The sequence below is a fragment of the Synchytrium microbalum genome (assembly GCF_006535985.1).
Source record: "Synchytrium microbalum strain JEL517 chromosome Unknown SmJEL517_scf0001, whole genome shotgun sequence".
In the NCBI taxonomy this organism is placed as follows: domain Eukaryota; kingdom Fungi; phylum Chytridiomycota; class Chytridiomycetes; order Synchytriales; family Synchytriaceae; genus Synchytrium; species Synchytrium microbalum.
In genome coordinates, this window is record NW_022158350.1 from 1598794 (window position 1) to 1616267 (window position 17474).

A 17474-nucleotide genomic window follows, 5' to 3' on the forward strand; every position below is an offset into this window, starting at 1 on the left:
CGCACTTCCTACAAAACTAGATTTCAGGGTATGTAACTCCCAATCACCGTCGATTTTTGTCGTTGCTCTGTTCCCATCATTGATTTTATTATTGTTCATTCATCTTTTGTGGCCTAGTTACTCGTGTCGCCCATTTATCCACACCATGAACATCAGCAATTCACGTTCCTTGACATCCTTGTCAAATCTAAGCAATGGCCTCGCCTCACCACCACCAAGGCAACATCTTGGCACTTCTGGCTCCTCTAGAAACATCAAACTCCTGGCTGACACGCTTGACAAGGTGCGTACAGGCTCCGACAATTGCTATACACGCCGAATAGCAACGCTCACACCTTGTAGGTCGAGCGTTCCTTAGAACTTTCAGAGGGAAGAATTGACAAGGCACGTCAAGTGGCATCGCGTACAAGCTATGAGGATGTCAGTTTCATGCCTGGCGAAGAAGCCAGGCACTCAAAGTCAGGCAACGACGGTCGCCTAGGCAAATTCGGAAGTCGAAGTGTCAACGATATTGCTGTAAGCACGCGAAAATTGTCACATTTGTCTTAAATTCACCACTAACATGCGGTTAATAGCACTTGGCAAATAAATCTCCCAGAACGTCACCATTTGGCAGTAGTTACGGAATTGAGCGTCTTGGAAGAGGCTCAACCACCTCGCAAAAGAGTCCAAGGACCAGTGTTGGATCCTTGACGGCCATAGATCCCTCAAAGTCCAAGGTGGGTCTCAGTTTAGTAAACTGATGACGTGTCAGCACATAATACTGCTTTCATACTTAGAAGGACACCATTCAAGACGTTACTTCACGTCTCACCGACCCAAACAACTTTCCATCAGCTACTCGATCGAGACTCGAGCAAGCTGCGAAAGAAAAAACCTACAACTCGAATGGTAGTCTGAACTCACTTTCCGGCAAGGTACGAATCTGGTTAAAATATGTGTCAAGGCCTACAGAAAGCTCATTCCCCATCATCTACAGACCTCTGCCAAGGCTGACGAAGTTGTCAAGAGGCTGACCGATCCAAAGTAAGATGGTGAATGTTGACTCGACCATGATCTTCTGAACTAAAGTTTCTTTACCTGACAGGAATTTTACGGGAGTTGCAAGATCCCAAGCTGATGACAAGAAAGACGGAGAAGGTTACGTCAATGGATATGTCCACCCAAGCACTAACGACAAGGAAAAGATGAGAACCCAAGGCAAGATTTCATTCTTTAACGGCAACAACCCACCAATGGCATCTGAGCCTGCCGCCGAGCGAGCACTTCCAGTCGCTCCTGCCGCGGCCACTAATTCTCCTCAAGCTGGAATCGCTACCTGGCTATGAGTTGAACATTTTCTTCAAGTTTCTTTGGACCGCAGTTCAGTTAAACAGTAGTAAAATAGGAAAGTTTCGTAAATACACGTGTATAGAAGTTATCTTCGTATTTAAGGCACCGATCACATAAGTTTTATCGCTCGCATTCTTGCAACACTCAAAAATGTCAGACCCAGTATCTCTCATAGCCAATCCGTACTTTTCAGCAGGATTTGGCCTGATAGGGGTGACAGCAGGTCTAGCAGTCCTGCGCCAGGGAGCCGTCTATGGCATGACACTTGCTCGTCGTCATTTTCTCGTCACTTTGGAGATTCCATCAAAAGATGCATCTTACAGCTGGGTGCTGGCATGGCTGTCATCGCAACGAGAAGCCGCCTCCAAAGGGCAGAAAGCTGGACTGACTAGTATGGGAATGTCGCATCAACTGTCTGTAGAAACCACGTACTCAAAGCGTGATGATGGATCTGCTCTGGCATCATTTGTGCTAGCTCCTGGACCCGGCTCACATTATTTTAGATACAAGAGAGCATGGTTTAAAGTACGAAATGTTGATTGTTGAATGGATTTGTGCTTTCGGCAGTGCTTCGCGATTCGCATACGATTTTTTGCTAAGGAGATCCTTCATGTAGGTGGAACGAATACGTGAAAAAGCCATGATAGATCTCAAATCCGGTACGCCCTGGGAAACCATCACATTCACAACTCTATCTCGAGATCGGCCGTTACTGTCAGAGCTCTTGAAGGAGGCCACAGAGCTCGCAATGTCGAAACAAACAGGAAAGACAATTATATATACATCGATGGGACCCGAATGGAGACCGTTTGGTAGACCTAGGTCACGACGCCCACTAGCATCCGTTATATTAGATGAAGGGATTTCAGACCGCATAATAACAGATGTCCAACGATTCTTGAAAATGGGTCAGTGGTATCAAGAACGTGGTATACCATATCGTAGAGGCTATTTATTATACGGGCCGCCTGGTAGTGGCAAGAGTAGTTTTATACAAGCATTGGCAGGGGACTTGCATTATAATATCTGTGTCTTGAATCTCTCTGAACGGGGTATGACGGACGACCGACTGAATCATCTACTATCACATGCACCACCACGCAGTATTATTTTACTAGAAGATGTAGATGCCGCATTCCCTAGCAGAACAGCCACAGCAATGTCTGAGCTAGATCGTAAACAAGGGTTTACATCCATGCTCACATTCTCGGGACTCTTGAATGCTCTAGACGGTGTCACATCCGCAGAAGAACGGATTATATTCATGACTACAAATCACGTTGTAAGACTTGATCCAGCATTGATTCGACCTGGTCGAGTAGATGTGAAACATCTTGTGGGAGCCGCTACGCCATTTCAGATCCGCAGTATCTTTTTAAGGTTTTATGGATCTGACAAGGTTGATAAAGCCGATATATTTGTAAATGCGTTGGCTGGTAGAGATGTCAGTATGGCACAGCTTCAGGGACATTTTGTGCTTTATCAGGATGACGTGGATCAGGCTGTTGCAAACGCCAAATCACTTGTAAGCTAGTTGTAAAGTATATCTCGCATAAAGCCCTCATATGTAGAATAAAGCAGCACGTTACTGTGTTGAAGGACTTTGTTCATAGTAACCTTTTTTATTCCGTCCGAACATCTCTCCCGACACTCTCCCAACATTCAGAAAAATTCAACACTCACATAAAACGAGAGATAAAAGCAGTGCAATTGACTATAATTGGATACTATTGCCGCAGTGGTTTGAGCTCCAGAGGTAAACACTCGCTAGAAAAGTTGTAAACTCCACTTTTAACACTCATCTTTGCTTGGAGACAAAACGCACTCACAAGTTCAAACCTATTAGGTTAAACTATTCTGATCGTCGCATCGGGTTACCATGAAGCTAGACATAGCAGCTTTGCCTCTAGTTCGTCGCCTCAGCAATATAGGCAAGAATTGGAAGCAAAAAAGTCAGTCAAGGAAAGCAGCAGAGAATGAGACCAAACCCACCGATGCCAATATAACAAATGTGGAAGTCCTACCTCCAGCAGGCGTCAAGAGAAAGACCAGACCCTCCATGAGAGTCAAACGAGTCGACACTGCGAGGTTGCGACGGCTCGTAGCCCGCAAGCAAAAGATGATTGCAAATGAAGCCTCCCAACAATCAAATATACCACCGTCATCACCACAACTAGAAGCCGAAATCTTTATGCTAAAACCTATACGCTCTGATTCTCGCCACTGGGGAAAAGCAGCCCTGAAAGACATGGAAACAGCATCTGCCAGCGCATTCAACCAGTACGGAACCGACTCTTTTATAAACTATAAATCGCCCGACCTTGAACGTAGAGAATCTTCTGAGGCCTCGTTTTTAGCAAGGACACCACGATCAGTGCTACCACTACAGGGTGAGAATGTGTTACCCATGAGTCTAGGACCACTGGCAGAACGGATTTCACCAACGAAAGATGCTGTTGCGTGTGAGGCCATAATAACGGAAAGCGTAGAATCCTCGCAGTGTCAGTCTCGGCTAGACGAAATGGTTGCCGAGTTGATGTTGGGAGACAGCTTAATATCAACACCATCACCAACAGAACGCGCATTAGAACCTTCCGCATCTCAAGACAGTGTATTTGCTGATGACTCAGTAGTAGACTTATATGTCAACGCCCCAAACAACGAACAAGTACCGACACGAGAAGAAAATCACCTACTTCCATTACCCACATCAACCGAACCAGCTGTCACATCAGCATCAACATCCACAACATCTTCCTCTCCATCTGAAATACCGTCTCGCGGATCAGCAGAAGAAGTAGACTCTAAAGCAACAGCAACAACAAACACAGATTCAGCAGTATCCATAACAACGCAAGAAGCAGCTACGCCAACCACTGAACACCTATACCATATATTAATCGACGATGGAATTACAGGTGACGCCGTCTACCTTGGCGAAGAAGACATGCCGGTATCTGAAGGCGTGTTTGGAAACATAATGGCATATGAGTCTATACCAAACGAAATGGCATATGATGCAATCAAAATGCATCAAGACACTGCATTTGAGAAATCAATATATAATACCTCCCGGTCTCCCACACAGGAAGTAACATTCGACGATCACGATAAAGTCATCGTATCATCACCACATAGCATAGACACAATATCGCTGCAAGGATCAGAAAACAGCTCAGAGGCCTTCTTCATTAAAGATACATCTACAGGTGTGACTTATCCGTCTCATTTCAAACCGGAACCGTTAGACCCTGCTATTTTTGTAGCTACCTATGCGTGGGCTATGGAAGATCAGAATCAGTTAGAGGTGGTTGTAGGTGATTATGTGAGGGTTGAGGCTGTTGAAGTTACACATGACTGGTGAGTTATCAGGAGCCATTTCATTTATCCTTTTTCCGCCAAAGTACTTACGCAACTTCTCTGTTCAGGGTATGGGGCACGAATCTACACACTGGAATAAAAGGCTGGTGCCCAATGCAAACCTTTGACATACTCGAAGAAGAAGCTGACGCTACCAGCACCACCGACAGTCAAACCACGACACCCGACGATCCAACACGAGCACGCTCATCATCAGCACCCATGTCCGTCATAATAGTAGGTCGCAGACACCGTAAATCATCAGCCACACCAGCAGCACTAGCTCTCACACGTCCCCCTCAACCACCATATAATCTACGACGAGCAAGTCGACTGAGTCAACAAAGTAATCTACCGCTTCAGCAACTGTATCAGACTGGTGCTATATCGCATGGCGAGTATAGGAATCTGACGGACATTGAGTTCTTGAGGAGAGTGGAGGCGTTTAGGGTTGAATTGGCTGAGTTGAAGAAGCCTAACTCACCATCTGCGTAAAATAACCATAATGGGCGACATTTTCATCGACCTCTAAATCTCATTGATACATCTCACCTTACAATTTGTATAGAAATTTGAATTTTCTGAGTTTCAACAAATGAATGAATTCTTGGGAGAAAGATTTTATTTCAATGTTTCATGTTTTGTTCATATGCACAATCGACTTACTTCTCTATCACCTAATACACCACAAGTTTCCTAGGCGTCTCCAACACCAACACAGCCGGATCCTCTCGCTCAAGCTTCACAATCACAGGCAGTACAGAGATCGAGAAAATGCCAATCTAGCCAACAGCAATATTAGTGTCCGCATGACATAACGACGGCAAGATCTTCAACAAGGAGTACTTCTGGTGTTTATCCACCAGTGGATTTATAAGTAATCTGGTGGTCATGGCTCTTTAATGGGTCGGGCCAGAGTGGCATGTAGTCTCTCGAACGCTACAAGAAATGGGGGCCTCAAATGATTGAATGTTTGCGAGAACAGAGGGCTCCAACCGTGGCGTCGACGTTGATGGGTTTAATACGACTTTGGATGTGTGCTCAGATACCCTTTCAGAAGACGCACAAATTCAGGTAAACATCAACCAGCCACACGAGCGACTGCTCAATGTAGTGTACAATGCTGTCTCAGAATAGTAAAAGAACCAGCCGATAGCATATTGACTATTCGTTGGGCATCAGAGTAGCCTCCGCTTTGGTTCATGGCAAGCTCCACTAGGTAAGCAGTCTGAATCGAATTCGTGATGTTTGGATGTTTGCGAAGTTGATGGTTTGTTTTGATCTGAATGATATGAGAGGTCGACTGATACTAAATTTACTAGATTTTATAGAAGTTACATATATTTATCATCATGGTGACCAAGGAAGACTACATTGGTTTGATCAAGTACTGAGATTAAACTCATTGAGCCAGCCCTCATCATCACACTCATAGCTGTAATAAAGTCCCTTGTAAATAAGATTTGTTTGTTCAGAAAGACATCACAATATTGTTTCCATTCTATTTTGTGTTGTTAGACTCATGTTGGTAGGAATATCTCGGTCAAAGAATTTTTGGAGATAAACCGAAAGAAAATAGGAGATAAAACTATATACTATATTATTTCAATGTTTCGTCCATATGGTACATTTTTACCTACAGTTTATGACACAAGCTTCCTAGCCATCTCCAACACCAACACTGCCGGGTCATCCTTCCCAAGCTTCTCAATGACCGGCCTTATAGAGAATCGATCAATAACGGTCTTAGCACTGCTTGTATCAGCATCACACAACGAAGTCAAGATCTTCAACAGGTTGATCCTGACTAGTGCTTTAGGAGTCTGCAGTTTATCCACCAGTCGATTTATAAATGATGGGATGGTCATGGCTTTCGCTAAGGGTTTGGACAAAACTAGTAGTTTCTGTAAGGGTACCAAGATGTTTTCAAACGCGTTGGTCTTTGCAAGACAGAAGGCTCCAACCATGGCATCCACGTTCATGGGTTTGATGAGGATTGGTTCTACTTCGGATGTTTCTTCTGATAGCCTATTAATATAAATAAGATAACACATTAGCCGAAAATAGCGTCTGATGGAGTTGAGTCATATCTTACCAGGCCAAGATAGCATCAAGGGCATTCACTTGCCAATATGCATCCCGTAATAAATTCAAATACGTCTGCATCACATCGTACTTCCATAAAATCTTGCGACATGCTGCACTAGCATGTGCCATTTCACATAATACTGGTAATGCAAATTGTTTGAGTGGACTATTGGTTCGTATAAAGTGCTGCAGATGAGGTACGACGCCGGCAACTGCGGCTGCTTCTTGTCGAGCCTTGTTGATTCGACATAAATTAAATAGGGTATTGAGGACTTGGTTGCATATTTCCTTGAAAACGAGGGTGTAAAGAAAAAATTGTCAACGGCGGCGTATACTTCATGATCTTTGCTTGAATCAAAACTTACTGTAGAGCATGGCCCATCCTTCCGTTCTAGAATCTGACAAAGTTCTTCTATTAGATGTGCTTTCTGCAACATTTCTAATGTTGGTGCATGCATAGAGATATTCTTGATGATTTTGAGAAGAGAGACAACCAACATGGGACTGAGAAGTCGAAGCTGTTGTACCAATACTGCAAAAAACGAGCGAGTCAATGGCTGGGGCGCAGACAAAAAACGATGATCAAAATACTACCTCTCATAGTACCACGCTCCGCCATAATCTCTTTTATAACAGGATCAGCTTGAGAAAAGATCAAAAAGATCTGTATCACTCTAGACGTGTATTCAGCAGCCAGAGAATCCTTGTCCGTATTCAAATCCTTCAACGTCTTGGCTAGTCTCACTAATAAACCATGTTTGGCAAAGAGTTGACAAAAATCGTTTTTTGGAGTTGGGCCCTGTTGTCACCTGTCAGTTAACCAAAAATATCGTTAAAAGAGCACCGACGATTCACTCTACCTGTAACTCAAAGACACTCCATATCCCATCAATAGTCATCCATACTAGATCTTTATGCTTTGAGTAATCTTCGTCCAGAAAGTTGACAAGGACTGGCAGGCCACGACATGAAATAAACATTTGTAAGGTCAATGTGCTGGTCCGACACATTTGCTGGACAAATTGAGCAGCCTCCAGACGAATATCAGAGTCATGAACCGGAGACGTGAAACTCATAATAACTGGCAGCGCACCCAATAAGCACAGGTTTTCTTGTAGTTCAGTGTTGTTTTCGATGGACTGTTTATTTGGTATGGTCAGCGAATAAGCCATCTTTTCGTGGATTCGATTGGCTCTTTTTAAGCATGTTACACACCTGATTGATAACTCCAAGAATTCTCAACAAAACCACATTCTTGTCACAACCTTCCAACATTTCAACGATAGGCATGACTGCATGATGCGTTATCAGATTCTTTCGCATCTCTGGATTTGATTTGAAGATGCTCACCTAAAGCCACAAGAGATACAATTCAGAATCAAGGATCAAAGACCCAACCTGATCATAGTAGCGAAACATACAAGTTGATCACAAGTCATGATCAAGACCTCCTCAGATTCACTTGGCCTAAGTTGAGCAATAAGTTCCATGACTGTTTTTGATGCACGGGTATATGCATCTTTGCCAATGTTCTCAGCGTCATCTGCAACAGTAAATGTTAGAATGGGCATTTACTATCCACACTTGTTTGCGATTGAAAAACTTCTCGGTCAAGCAAAGCACTGCAAATTCCTACCCATGTCTTCCACCAACGTGAGAAACGGATCCTCATCTTCACTATCAGATCCACCACCATCCAACCAATCGTCTTCAAGAACAGACACCTTTATTTTAGAATCATCTACAGTAGCATCCGTCTCGGTCTTGAGAACGTCAGAGTAATCATCGGATATCTCTTCGGTGTACTTGTTGAGGATTGCATCAGCTGGTGTGGGTGGTCGTGACGAGGTGGAACTAGAAGATCCAACCCTGGTCATGGGAGGGGGCATACGTGGTAGTGTCTAATGAAGGAGTTGTTAGTGTCAAACTCATGTAACGAATGTACATTGTTCTTAGTTCCAACCTTTTGAGTATCAGATATGGCTTTGACAGGAAATAACGGCTTCGATGCTATTCCCTGTTTAGATTGCTTTGCGGTGGCCGATGGGTTTGTCCATGAATCTTGGAAATTTGCATCGAGTCAGCTATAAGGGGCCGCATGAATGACTGTTTTGTTGACGCTTCGTAAAATCACCTGATGCCAGTTTAGCAGATATATTCGCATCAAAGGCAGCGAAATCCTCATCCCAAACATCGCTCTCTTGCTCCATGGAGGTTATCACTAACGGGGTAGTATCTTTCACGACAAAACTTGGAGGTCTAGGCAATGGAGGCAAAGGCGGCAAACTGCCTTGATGCCGTGTCTTTGGCTGAGGCATTACATCTGGTATGTTTTCCACGAAATCATCATCCCAACGAATCTCTGTTTCAAAAAAGTGAGTGGTGAGCAAAAAAAGAATTAGCCAACAGGCAGAATTACCATCTTGTTCAGGCACAGCCAACAGCAACTGCTTGCTTTCCTCTGCTGAGGATTTCCGTGACATGCTACTGAATTTGGAAGTTCGCGGAGGAGGTAAGGAGACAGGCGCAGTTGGTGGTGCTAGTAAGGTGTTTGTGTAAGGGGAATGTTTGTGTGTTGGACCAATATACATAGACCCACCTTGCAAGATTTCATTCCACTGCCGCACAGTGTTGACTGCTTCTGAATACTGATGTGGAGAAGCTGATATCTAATGTCGGCAAAAAGTTGTATTCAGTAAACAGTGGCAGGATTCAATGCTATTGTTCCCATCGCTGATACTCGACTAACCTTCTTCCTGGCATGTAATATCCATGGATGCCTCAGAAGCTTCTTAGCCGACACTCGTAAATTACAATCCTTTTGAAAACACTGTAACAAGAAGTCTCTCAGACTCTGCAGAGAGCAACGAAAAGGTCAATGGTTGTTTCGGTCCCAAAACATGTGGTTCAAAATACCCCAGATATTCCTTCCGGGAGAGGAGGATGTTCATCCTGAACAATACGAAACAATGCCGACATTGGAGCAAGATTGTGATGAGGTGGTTGACCTTGAATCAACTCTATAGCTGTACAACCCACACTCCTGCAATTTTAGATGATGAGCAATCACGAAACTCAAAAACCTTGACTCGGACAGTTACAAACCATATGTCAGACGCTGTTGTTGCACCCAACAGTTCAATAACCTCTGGTGCCACTGCGAGAGGGGAAAAGTAAGTATCATGGCATTTAAGACGATGCAACCAATAGCGACTCACTCCAATATGGACTTCCGACTACAGCACGGTCAGCCATGTCTGCCAATTTAGTGGCAACACCAAAATCTGCCAGTTTGACGAGACCATCTTTTGTCGTCAAGATATTCTAACAAAACAAGAGCCAAAGGTCAGCAAGATATATTTCACGAACTTGGGCAATAAATGTATTTGGCTGAGACGTACGGCACCCTTAATATCTCGATGTATAACACCCTGATCATGGAGATACAACAGTCCATCGAGAACTTGAGCAAGATATACAGCGACCAAGTGTTCAGGGAATTTGCCAAACTTTTTAGAGATGCTTTGCAGAGATCCATTCTCACATAGTCTAGAGTAAAATTGAATGTGTGAGCTCTTGCGACAAAAAAAGTCAACTTTAAACCTCGTCAATCATTTACTCCATAACAATGTTGAGGTAGTCCTTTGTCTTGACAAATCCCTTGTACTTGACGATATTGGAATGCTATAAAATAGGAGCAATTGATTCATGTTGGCATGGATTCAGGCAGGATGAAAGATTAGATCCATGGCCAATCAACACACTTTGAGTTCTTTGAGCAAGTCGATTTCCATCTAACGAGACAAGGAGTGGATCAATAGATCTATCATTGTGCGAGTAATAATGAATAGGATGTAGTGTATACCATGATCATTCCCAGCTCAGATTTAGGAATGTTTGCCAACTTGACTTGTTTGATGGCAACTGTCTCGCCCGTTCTTCTATTAAGACACTTGTACACTGATCCGAATGCGCCTTTCCCAATGCAATCGCCTAGAGCGTAATCGTCCACGATGCTCTCCCTCTGCGTAAACATGGCCATAGCGGCTGCCATCTCTACGAAATGTTTTATTAAATATTTTTGAGCTGCTCAAAACAAGCAATGGAACGTGTCAATAAAGAGAAACGCGCTATGAATAGGTAGCCATGTAAATTCTATCTGGATTTGACGCGAAATGACCGTGTCGAATGGTTTCAACTCGGAATGATTGCTTCAAAACTTCAACTCTGCTGAATTCATCGTAGTCCCAGAACAGCACAGAGGTGACAGGGAGAGAATGGAGGACAAAACGGTAACAGTCATATCGCCACTAGGTATGTTATAGCACTCTCTTTTCTCTTGCATCTCTCTTGTTACGATTGCGATTATAAACACAACTTACACAATCTTGAACGTTTGCCTCGCAGATTTCGTTGCTGGATGCATAGGAGGAGGCGCCGGTGTTCTCTCTGGACATCCACTTGGTATCACTGGTTTATTAGGGACTGCCTTTCTTGCTCTTGCAACCAGATCATCTTCCAAACATTCATCAAATCCTGACGTTTGAAGATCATATCTGACTTCATCTAACAGAGACATGTCCCACCCTTTCATAACTGCCATTTACTCACATTTAACAGATACGGTCAAAGTCAGGCTACAAACTGAACCGAAAAAGTACAAAAACACCCTATTCACACTACGAACAATCATACGAGAAGAGAAAGCTATTGGGCTCTTCAAGGGAATGTCTTCACCACTGTTGGGTGCTGGTGTCATCAATGCTGTGAGTACTTGTCAATTTGGAAGGTCTTTGGCCTATTGAGACACCGCAGATCATCCCAAAGTCGTGTGCTAACTTGTAGCTTGCCCATATCAGGTTCTATTTGGTGTTTATGGGGTATGGAGTCACTTTGACGACCGTTAGAACAAAGTGACTCGACTGACATTGTACAACTCAAGTAGACTTCACTAAGAGCAATGTCGTCAACTCCTACTCATCCACATTTATCACATATCTTTTGGGCTGGTTGTATATCCGGATTTGTGAATTCTTTCATATCATGTAGGCCAGAGACATTTGTTTTTTCTTCACGCTGAAGTTGAGTGCTGATTTAAATCTGCAAATATGTTAGGCCCAATGGAGTTAGTGAAAATACGGCTTCAGAACCAAGTCGACAAGATTAGCTATGCTGGACCACTGGATTGTATAAAGCAAATATGGAAAGCTGAAGGCATGAGAGGATTTTATAGGGGGATGGGCTCAACGCTGTGGAGAGAGACGCCGTCATATGGAGTTTACTTTGCGTCTTATGGTTCGATTGTCTTTGTCGTTTTGTTCTCTTTTACCAAGGAAACTAATGAACCCATGAAACACAGAATTCATGGTACGCATGGCTGGTGCTGATGGTCCAGGCATATCTGTCGTTCCCTTGTTAATGTCTGGTGGAATTGCTGGAGTCTTAGCCTGGTAAGAATACAATGTTGTAGACATTTTGCCTTCAAGTCGAGCCAACGCACCACGAATACACCACAGGTTTGTGACTTATCCATTTGACAGACTGAAGACACTTGAACAATCGTCGCCCACTGGATCAATGCCAAGACCCAAATCAATGATGGATGGATTCAGAGGAATAATAAAGCAGGAAGGTGTCAGAGGGCTTTTCGCTGGGTTCGCGCCCACGGCCATCCGGTAAGAATGCATCCAGTGTTGTGTGTTGCAATTATGTCATGGAACAAAATGTACAATATCGGGTTTCCAATCCTCCTTTTTTAACTGATCTAACTCTTCTACCCCCAGAGGATTTGTAACGAATGCTGCTATATTCCTGGCGGTGGAAGCAACAGTGCACTTTTTTGGTCCTGATATACAAGAAGACAAGAACAAAGAAATCAAGGGCGTGTTTGAATCAGCTGGCAAAGCGTGACCTCCTTAGACTAGACTTAGAATATAATAATAATATGCACATTGTTTCTGTATATACATAATATAAGTAGAACTCCCTCACAATTACATGTGCTTTTGTCCAATAACCATTACCTTTACATCTCACAGAGCTGCAATACCGATTGCAAGAACCCGTCCTCAAATGGCTGAGTTGAGAATGTCTCTGTCTTCTCACGTGCATACTCTACAATGTGCTGTCTTTCATGTACGTTGAGAGTGATGGCTCTATACAGTGCGTCAGCGAATTCGTCAGAGTTGGTAGCAAGGAATCCGGCGATGCCTTGTGTTGGCGAGTCTGTGACTATATCAGATTTCGGTCCACCAGAATTATGAGCTACCACAATCAGACCTGCTGCCTAAATGAGTTGTGTGTGAGAAGCACAAAAAACTGCGCTGAAAGAGTCCTGGCAATTTCCACCGAACTCGACCAAAATCACGCATACCATATACTCAACAATACTAATCCCAAAGTGCTCATTCCACATGGTATGCAAACCGATTCGCCCACGACCAAAATACTCTTTTAGTTTCGAGTATGGAGCATTCACTTCAAACACAACATGATCTTGTAATTGATAAGTAGCTACTAATTCTCGTAATGCCTTGACACGCTGTGCGTCTTCGTCATTTCTGCTACTTCCGAGCAAGACGAGTTTCCAGTTTTTTAGGTCTGGATGTTGATGAAGCAGCTTTGCAAATGCTTCCAGTTGTAGGGGATGGGCCTTTTCTGGTCTGAAACATATGAACGAGAGAATAATAGTTGTTCAGAAGACTCGGTGGCAAGAAAAAATTCACTAAGAGGCTAGAATACCTGAATTGAGCAACAGAGACAATCAGGTTCTCTCTCTTATCAGTCGATAGGGCCTGCAAACTATTAAAGTCACAAGGCGGATACACAATGGATGTCCTTTCAGGCACATTCCATATAGCGTTAACATGGTCCAAGGTCCATGTCGAGTTGACCTATACCCAGAGACGTTAAAGTACAATCTGACGTGCAACAAGTCGCGTGAATTCCTACCAACACAAGATCCGCATAAGAGCCGACATGTCCATAGATCATTGCGAAAACTTGATAGTACCTATTAGAAAATGTATTACTTTCTGCGTGACAAAAAAAAACCAACAACATTCTATGTGATTACGTACCGCAGTTTCAGTCGTGTCAAGAATCCACTCCCAGCAATACGACTCACATTATTGAAATCCTCGACTCGAGATTCCACCTTTTTCAACATATCGGTGCTGCAAAAAAACACTCATCGCTCAGATAGAATGGGGAGATTCATTTCATCAACATCGTCTGTACCTGATTGTTGGATAATGCACATACGAGACAACACGACATGAAAACCATTTAGCAATTGGATTGATGAATGCGAATCCAGTAGTCTCTGTGTTGAATATCAAATTTGGAATCAGTGGATGCTGAAAAACAGTACCAAGCATAGGTGAAAAACACACCGATAAAGATGTCTGGCTTCAGTTTCTGTAAAGCTTCCCACCCGACGAACATAGATCCCAGACTCTGCATGATCAGAGTCATGAATGGATATCTGAGTACATTTAAGGTGTTAGTATAGCTCAAAAAAAGGTATAAAGGTGCTTGAATACTTTTTAGCGTCGAGCCACGCAGTTCTATCTAAGTACACGAGATGCAGTCGACTGTTATCAATCTCAATGTCGAATTGATCCTGAAAATAAATGGAAGTGGCCTCAGTCGATGTATGCCAAAAAAAAGCATCTTGACACAGCACATGCCTTGACTTTAGCAACAAGTTCCTTAGCACTTCCAGCTTGACGTCTAGCATAAATATACACAGGCATATCTTGAGCTTCATTTGAGCCTAAAAGAGCGTGAATAGCAGTCCATAAGACACGTTCACCACCACCTCCACCATCACTAGGACGCGACATTTGATGTTAGGCATGGTTGTCATTCAACATTGTAAACAAGTAAAGTGAATTGACTTATGAAAATACATACCAGTAAGGATGAAAGAACGCAATAGATACGTGATCTTTACGTGCACGTTGCTTTAGCATGCTCGACAAGACCCAAATGCCAGTGAGTGCAATAAACAGAATAGTAAAAGAACCAGCCGATAGCATATTTACTATTCGCTGGGCATCTGAGTAGCCTCCGCTTTGATCCATCGCAAGTCTCCTCTAAGGTAAGCACTGGCAAATTAGGTCTATATCAATTCTGTTATGTTTGGATGTTTGCGAAGTCGATTACATATTGTGATCTGAATGATATGAGCGCTCGACAAATACTAATTTTTAATAGTTTTAATAGAAGCTAGCTATATTCATTATCATGGTGACGAAGGAAGACTATATTGGTTTGATTAAATCACTGGGATTAACCTCATTGAGCGACTATGTCCACACCACAAGGAGTGTGATTGTTCCCGAACTCTACACCAGAGTTAGGGCCATTACGGGGCGTGGCGTGTCGAGTGTCGGTATGTGCATTCACTTGCATCTCCCACCACAGACCGTGACTTTTTCAACTTGAACGACTAACTCAGCACTTTCCAACGTTTGTCAACTAGGACAACCCTATATCACGTTCACCGTAACAGATCTGTCTATTGATGAGGAACAAGAGCTGAAAATACCATACTTTGCTCGAACAGAAGCCCAACTTCCCAATATTAGGGAGGGCGATATCGTCAAGTTTCAACAGCTCAAGGTCGGGACGATGATGCTGTGTATTTGTAAAAAGAAGAAACACTAGCGCGTCTCACAATGCTTGCCCCATCATCTTTACCAAAAGATAAAAGACTTTCATGGGAGATACCAAGGCGGTCCTGTCGTTGACAAAACAACACACGAAGTAATCCCAATCACTGGAGACGCAGCACCAACAGGTTCCACATCATCACCATCTCCAAAATCGAGAATTATTGATGCTTTTCGCAAACACTATCCTACGACTGACGTGGAGGTTGCTACCTCTATGGTAGCTGCTCCTCCGGCTGCCCTCAAATTCACATCGTCGTCATCATCGTCTCGAAGGTTTTTGACGATATCTGATTTGAAGATCTCTGAAGTCAACCCAAATAATTTCTTCAATATGATGGCCAAGGTAAGAAGCACGTGCAAAACTTGTTTGAGAAGGTTTGGCTAAACTTGGCCTTACACTATGTAGGTTGTGGACATAGGGACTGGAGATTCTTTAAAAAAATCGATTTGTTTGATGGACTACACACTGAATGATCATCTAGAGTATGTAGAGATATTTCAACGTTTTCAATTCTTGGCTGTCACAAAATATACGAGCCCCTTTTCTGACAATCTCTTTAATGTAGACCCTACACGTATCTAGGAGTTTCAATGAATGACATGGTTATACAATGCTCTCTCTGGTATGTAACATAGACACAATGATTTGTCTCCAGATCTATAACTGCAAATGTCATTATTGTGCAGGGATGCGCACAAGAACGTCGAAATCAAGCAAGGCGACTATGTCTTTTGCGACAATCTGAGTGCAAAAGTATATAATGGGATAATAGAGCTCAATATGCGAGGTGACAAGAGGTTTAAGGACAAGAAATGCATCAAGGTCTGTGGCATGGATGACCCCAGACTTCAAGAGTTATTGATGTAAGTGTCATTTACCCGTCTTTGCGTTGGTGCCCGAGCTGGATTTCTAGTTATTCAACCTGTTCTCGTGTTTCGTTTAGGCGAGAGCAAGCATTCCGTCGACATGAATTGCCACCAACACGTCCGTTCCTCCAGTTTTATATAATCACGACTGTATATCGTTTCTAACCTCGTTTTCACCCTTCGTTTTCAGGCTTGCGGAAAGCACGACATCGTCATCAGCCAAACCCTACAAGTGTGACTGACATCAAGGCCTGTCCCATCATCCCTACAGAGTTTTACTCTCGTGTACACGTGGAAGACTTTCTGCCAGTTGACGTTGCTGATTTCGCTACTGGACTATGTCGTACTTGTGGTTGCAAGTGAGTACATATACGCCACGCCATAGAGCCCACGTTTTTGGCCTAAGTGTATTGCATCAACTGGATTTAGTCATTGAATATAACCCCTTGGCTTTGGCGTCATTAGGTACCCAGACTTGCTTGTTAGAGAGTTGCTTTGCAATACATGTGGTGATAAAGACCCTATATGGACGTTTCGATTCGCCTTGTTGGTCGCTGATGGCGTGGGTTCACAATTAATCCCGCTCGTTCTTCAAGACCAGGAGGCTGTGAGTTAATTGAGAAGCAGTCTGGGTATTGACGTGTAGCTGTGATCGACGTCGTCGTTTTACAACAAGTTTTCTATTACCCTTATGCAATCCCTTTTTCGTTTCTCTAGGAAACATTCCTCGGTCTCCGTCCCACCAATCTCAAAACCGATATGAAAAGTTTGAACGCAGTCAAGGAACGACTAGGTCGAATCTTCAGTCTTACAGAACGTGGCAATCACCAAACTCATCCTCTACAACGAGTATTTGATCCCGTGGACTTTGATTGTTGCATTCAGTCCTATGAGATTGATGCCAAACCAGCTATACTGGCCGTTGGAGAACAGCAAGCAGGTGGTATGGTTGGTGAGCCACGCAAAGTTGTGAGGTATCGCATGATTGATACCTATATCGTCTGGAATTCTTGACGAGTTCTAAAGGATAGATGTTCTTGCATATAATGCGTTTACTTAATATTGTTTATATTTGTTTCTCTTCAAAACGACACCATAATACTTCTTCCATTCTACTTGTGTGTGTGTTTGATTTGATTTTTAAGA

At 43.2% G+C, this 17474-nt stretch overlaps 5 protein-coding genes across 5 annotated transcripts; 3 read left to right on the forward strand and 2 right to left on the reverse strand.

Annotated features, from left to right (window-relative positions):
- Positions 1–145: 145 nt before the first annotated feature.
- SmJEL517_g00403 (uncharacterized protein) lies at positions 146–1328 on the forward strand (the record flags this gene model as incomplete). Its single annotated transcript, XM_031166332.1, has 6 exons — positions 146–283; positions 343–516; positions 576–719; positions 780–917; positions 980–1026; positions 1088–1328. The coding sequence occupies 6 exons, from the start codon at positions 146–148 to the stop codon at positions 1326–1328; spliced, it is 882 nt and encodes a 293-aa protein (XP_031027693.1).
- A 154-nt stretch (positions 1329–1482) lies between these two features.
- On the forward strand, positions 1483–2866 carry SmJEL517_g00404 (uncharacterized protein; the record flags this gene model as incomplete). Its single annotated transcript, XM_031166333.1, has 2 exons — positions 1483–1857; positions 1949–2866. The coding sequence occupies 2 exons, from the start codon at positions 1483–1485 to the stop codon at positions 2864–2866; spliced, it is 1293 nt and encodes a 430-aa protein (XP_031027700.1).
- Positions 2867–6335: 3469 nt separating this feature from the next.
- On the reverse strand, positions 6336–10834 carry SmJEL517_g00405 (uncharacterized protein; the record flags this gene model as incomplete). Its single annotated transcript, XM_031166334.1, has 20 exons — positions 6336–6720; positions 6788–7068; positions 7146–7312; positions 7375–7579; positions 7641–7919; positions 7996–8130; positions 8202–8323; positions 8417–8681; positions 8744–8841; positions 8915–9142; positions 9200–9319; positions 9380–9449; positions 9530–9634; positions 9697–9823; positions 9886–9937; positions 9999–10104; positions 10182–10329; positions 10400–10464; positions 10545–10574; positions 10646–10834. The coding sequence occupies 20 exons, from the start codon at positions 10832–10834 to the stop codon at positions 6336–6338; spliced, it is 3177 nt and encodes a 1058-aa protein (XP_031027699.1).
- Positions 10835–11057: 223 nt separating this feature from the next.
- On the forward strand, positions 11058–12690 carry SmJEL517_g00406 (uncharacterized protein; the record flags this gene model as incomplete). The annotated part of the gene is made up of 9 exons (XM_031166335.1): positions 11058–11094; positions 11188–11244; positions 11401–11546; positions 11640–11660; positions 11726–11825; positions 11896–12075; positions 12140–12230; positions 12297–12455; positions 12564–12690. The coding sequence occupies 9 exons, from the start codon at positions 11058–11060 to the stop codon at positions 12688–12690; spliced, it is 918 nt and encodes a 305-aa protein (XP_031027698.1).
- A 115-nt stretch (positions 12691–12805) lies between these two features.
- Positions 12806–14867, reverse strand: ALG11 (GDP-Man:Man3GlcNAc2-PP-dolichol alpha-1,2-mannosyltransferase; the record flags this gene model as incomplete). The annotated part of the gene is made up of 10 exons (XM_031166336.1): positions 12806–13066; positions 13154–13442; positions 13522–13673; positions 13732–13792; positions 13860–13955; positions 14020–14104; positions 14175–14266; positions 14325–14404; positions 14463–14613; positions 14698–14867. 10 exons carry the CDS (start codon positions 14865–14867, stop codon positions 12806–12808), a joined length of 1437 nt encoding a protein of 478 aa, XP_031027697.1.
- Between the last annotated feature and the right edge of the window lie 2607 nt (positions 14868–17474).